This window comes from Phacochoerus africanus, chromosome 8, assembly GCF_016906955.1.
Source record: "Phacochoerus africanus isolate WHEZ1 chromosome 8, ROS_Pafr_v1, whole genome shotgun sequence".
NCBI classification, from domain to species: domain Eukaryota; kingdom Metazoa; phylum Chordata; class Mammalia; order Artiodactyla; family Suidae; genus Phacochoerus; species Phacochoerus africanus.
The window spans coordinates 38,212,025-38,216,940 of NC_062551.1; the positions used below are offsets into that span (position 1 = coordinate 38,212,025).

The 4,916-nt window shown below is 41.4% G+C and overlaps 1 protein-coding gene across 1 annotated transcript; it reads right to left on the bottom strand.

The window, feature by feature from the left end:
- Positions 1-4,568: 4,568 nt before the first annotated feature.
- Positions 4,569-4,916, bottom strand: LOC125133753 (60S acidic ribosomal protein P2-like). The gene has a single exon (XM_047792236.1). The coding sequence runs from the start codon at positions 4,914-4,916 to the stop codon at positions 4,569-4,571; it is 348 nt and encodes a 115-aa protein (XP_047648192.1).

Here is a 4,916-nt window from a genome sequence, read left to right on the forward strand (position 1 = left end):
TATATTTAGGTCTTTTGCTCATTTTCCAACTGAGTTGTTTGATTATTTTGGTTGTTGAATTGTATGAGTTGTTTGTATATACTGGAGATTAGGCCCTTGTCTGTTACATCATTTGCAAAGATTTTCTCCCATTCTGTGGGTTGTTTTTTTGGTTTCATTTGCTGTGCAAAAGCTTTTGAATTTAATTAGGTCCCAGTGGTTTATTTTTGTTTTTATTGACCTTATGCCAGGAGATGGGTTAAAAAAGATGTTGCTATGATTTATGTCAAGGAGCATTCGGTCTGTTTTCCTCTAGGAGTTTTACAGTATCTGGCCTTACATTTGGGTCTTTAATCCATTTTCAGTTTATTTTTGTGTATGGTATTAGAAAGTGTTCTAATTTCTTTTCTTTTCTTTTTTCTTTTTGCTTTTAATTCCACATCCATGGCATATGGCATATGGAATTCAACCCCAGGCTAGGGGTTGAATTGGAGCTGCAGCTACCAGCCTATGCCACAACCATGGTAGTACAGGATCCAAGCCACATCTGTGACCTACACTATAGTTCACAGCAGTGCTGGATCCTTAACCTACTGAGCAAGGCCAGGACTTCCTCATGGATACTAGTCAGGTTCATAACCCACTGAACAATGGAAACTCTGTCTAATTTACATGTAGCTTTTACATGTAGCTGTCCAGTTTTCTCAGCATCACTTATTGATTGAAGAGGCTATCTTTCTTCCACTGTATGTTCTTGCCTCCTTTATCATAGATTAGCTGACCATTGGTGCTTGGGTTTATTTCTGGGCTTTCTATCTTGTTGCATTGATCTATATATCTGTTTTTGTGCCAGTACCATATTGTTTTGATAACCGTAGCTTTGTAGTATTGTCTCAAGTCAGGGAGCATGATTCTTTCATTTTTGTTTTTCTTTTTCAATATTGCTTTGGCTTTTCAGGGTCTTTTGTGTATCTATACAAATTTTAAAACGTTTTGTTCTAGTTTTGTGAAGAATGTTCTTGGTGATTTGATAGGGATTGTACCAAATATGCAGATTGCTTTGGAAGTATGGTCATTTTGAAAATATTGATTCTTCCAATCCAAGAGCATGGTATATCTTTCCATGTGATGGTGTCACCTTTGATTTCTTTCATCAGGATCTTATAGTTTTCAAACTGAAAACAATTCCTCTAAGATCAGGAACAAGACAAAGACATCCACTTTTGCCACTATTATTCAACATAGTTTTGGAAATCCTAGCAATGGCAATCAGAAAGAAAAAGAAATGAAAAGAATCCACATTGGAAAAGAAGAAGTAAAACTATCACTGTGTGTAGATGATTTCATGCTATACCTAGAAAATCCTAAAGACAGTACCAGAGAACCGTTAGAACTCATCAATGAATTTGGCAAAGTTGCAGGATACAAAATTAATACACAGACATTGACTGCATTTGTCCGTACTAACAATGAAAGTTCAGGAAAGGAAGTTAGGGAAACCATCCTATTTACCATCGCATCAAAAAGAATAAAATACCTAGGAATAAACCTACCTAAAGAGACAAAAGCCCTGTACTCTGGAAACTATAAGATGCTGATGAAAGAAATCAAAGATGACACAAACAGAAGGCTGATTCTCATTCACCTATTTTCACCCTGAAGTTCACTGTGGGAAATGGTTTCTTCGGGCCTTGGCCATTTTAATCTTTTGGCCACTTGGTGGCAGTGTTGCACCATGTAATTTTGCCCAGTCCCAGTTAGGATTTGTGCTGGAGAAAGAAGGCATGGAATTGTGCCTTCCTGAGACTGAGAACAATTCTTGCCATGTTCAATGGCACTTTACTACTGTAAAAATTCTCTTCTAGTGGGAAGGATTCCTTTCATTCCAAACCTAGAAGAGAATTGCCATGTCTGCAGGGGACCCCAGATGCTTTGTGATTCTGGGACCCCAAGAACTCTCAAACTTTCTATTTTAAAGCTGCCAAGCGGCTTACCTCACCCCTATGGCACAGGCTGGTACTCGATCGAGTTGGTTTTGAGAAAGGGGAGAAGTTGGAAAGCTCTCTTCTGGAAAGGTAGGCATGATAGCCACAAAATTAATGAGACACTCACCTCTTTCCCAATAAATCTTGGGAACTGGCTGCTGTGAGACACCGAGAAGATTCCTTCCAGTTCCTAGATTAGATAATATCAGATCATGTTAAAATCCCATTTAAAATTTTGCCGCTATTGCCAGGAAGGATGTAGATTCTGCAGAGAGCCCTGGTGACTGAGTGGGAGGCACCTGACTGCTGGGGCCAACCTGTAGGCCAAGGTGAATCTCATTTCAAATTTGACTCCTCTTCTGGAGACCAGCCTGTCTCCTGTGGCACAGATTGCATCTCACAGTTATCATCAATCTTTCCTCCAGTTTGGGCATGGCTCTTGGGCCCCTACAGCTCTAGAACCAGCACTCCTGGCACAATCAGCTATGCTCTGAAAAACAATTTGATTTCTTTACTCTCTGCCTTATCAAAATGGGGTGTTTCAAGGCCCCATTAGCCTGCGAAATCAGTTGGCCTGGAGAGGTCCCTGTAAAGCCATTTATCAACTGTGTGATCCTGGGCCAGTCAAGCCACCTCTCTGAGCTTCTGCTCTTTATCTTTGAACATCTTTCTCACAGGGAGAATTAAGCTCATCAATAAAGGTGACGGTAACTGCCATGTGCTATGCTAATACAGAGTATAATTGCCGTTATTCCTGACATATTTCCTTTTGTATTCTCTCACGTAATTTTCAAGAAGGCAGACCAGAAAGGAAAAACACCATCAACAATAAGAAACTAGGAATTGATTGTACAAGTTTACAAGCCGGAAAACCTGCCAGGCGGGGGAGGGGAGGACACATCTGCCATGATGTGTTTCAGCATTTACAGGTGTTGTAAAGTCAAGCTATTTGCTCCTTTCTTTTTAAAAGTTAAGTTAGGGATCCCCATTGTGGTTCAGTGGAAACAAACCCAACTAAACCCGACTAATATCCATGAGGATGCAGGTTTGCTCCCTGGCCTCTCTCAGTGGGTTAAAGATCTGGTGTTGCCATCTGTGTAGGTCACAGACATGGCTCCGATCCTGAGTTGCTGGGGCTGTGGTGCAGACTGGCAACTGCAGCTCTGATTCGACCCCTAGCCTGGGAGCTTCCATACGCCGCAGGTATGGCCCTAAAAAGACAAAAAAAAAAGTTTATTTTTTATATAGATATAATTCAGATACCATCAAATTCACCATTTTTGATTGTATGAGTTAGCATTTTCACACAGGTGTACAGCTGTCACAAATATCTAGTTACAGACCATTTGCTTCATTCCGGAAGACACAAATCATAGTGTCACTCAGATCTCTGAGATTTTATCCATTCTTCTTCATTTTCTTTTCTGCTTCTCTGACTAGATAATCTCAACGGACTTATCTTCAAGTGTGCTGCTTCTTTCTCTGCCTGCCTCAAATCTTCTGTTGAGCCCCTCTAATGAATTTTCCCTTTCAGTTACACTTTGCAACTCTGTAATTGCTACTTGTACTTTTTCATTATTTGTCTTTGCTGATATTCTCTATTTGATGAGATCTCATTTGTATCCTTTTCTTTAATTCTTTGACATGATTTCCTTTAGGTTTTTCAGGATATTTAAAATTGCTGGTTTAAAGTCTTTATCTAATAAGTTCAATGGTGCGTTTCCTAGCAATAGTTTCTGTTGATTGCTTTTTTTCTTGTGCATGAGCCATACTTTCTTGTTTCTTAGCATGTGTAGTAACTTTTTTGCTGTTGAAAAGTGGATATTTTAAATAACAGAATTTATATTTATTTATTTATTGCTTTTTAGGGAGGCACTTGCAGCATATGGAGGTTCCCAGGCTTGGAGCTGAATTGGAGCTGCAGCTGCCAGCCTGTGTCACAGCCACCACAAGGTGGGATCTGAGCTACATCCACACTACAGCTCATGGCAATGCCGGATCCTTAACCCATAGAGTGAGGCCAGGGATAGGACCCTGCACCCTTTTGGATACTAGTTGGGTCTGTAACCTGCTGAGCCACAACGGGAACTCCCTTAATAATAGAATATAATATGGCAACTTTGGAAATCAGATTCTCCCCTCACTTTAAGATTTGTTGTTACTGTGGCTTATAGTTGTTGTTTGTTTAGTGGCTTTTCTGAATTAATTCTACATAGTTTGTGTTTTCTGTGTGTGACCACTGAAGTCTCTGCTCAGTTTAGTGACCCACTGATGATGGACAGAGATTTCTTTAAATGCCTGGAATCCAAAAGTCTCCTGGTCTTTGCAGGTTGTGTGTGTTGGGCACATCTTCAGCATCATCCAGGCAGCTCCCAAGTCTGCCTTGGTCCTTACTTCTCACTGGTGCAGAGTGTCAAGGTCAGCAGGAGACAGGGCCTTCTCAGGTTTCCTGAGCTGGAGCACAGCCCTCAGAGGCAGACTCACCACCTCCTAGATTCCCTAGAAAAGCTCTGGGCTTTTCCTTTAAGATTTTAATTAATTAATTAATTAATTAATTATTGTTTTTTATGTACAAAGGGTTTTTATTTGCAGGGCAGCAGGACTCTAGTCAAATAAGCCGAAGCCCATGTCGTCGTCTGACTCCTCTGACTCCTCCTTCTTCTCTTCTTTCTTCTCCTCTGCTGCAGCTGGGGCAGAACCTGCAGCAGGAGCTGCAGACCCTGGGGCAGTGGTGATGGACACAGCCCCACCAGCAGGTCTGCTGGCCACCTTGCCAATGCCCTGGGCAATGATGTCCTCAATGTTCTTCACGTTCAACTCACTGATGACCTTGTTGAGCCAATCATCGCCCGCCTCGATGCCTACACTGTCCAGGATCTTCTTGATGTCCTTGGTGCTAGGAGAGGTATTGCCCCCAAGGGCGGCCAGCAGGTAGGAAGTGATGTAATGCAT

Excerpts from the sequence above, each read along its gene's own strand:
- LOC125133753 (XM_047792236.1), bottom strand. The coding sequence starts at position 4,916 with ATGCATTACATCACTTCCTACCTGCTGGCCGCCCTTGGGGGCAATACC.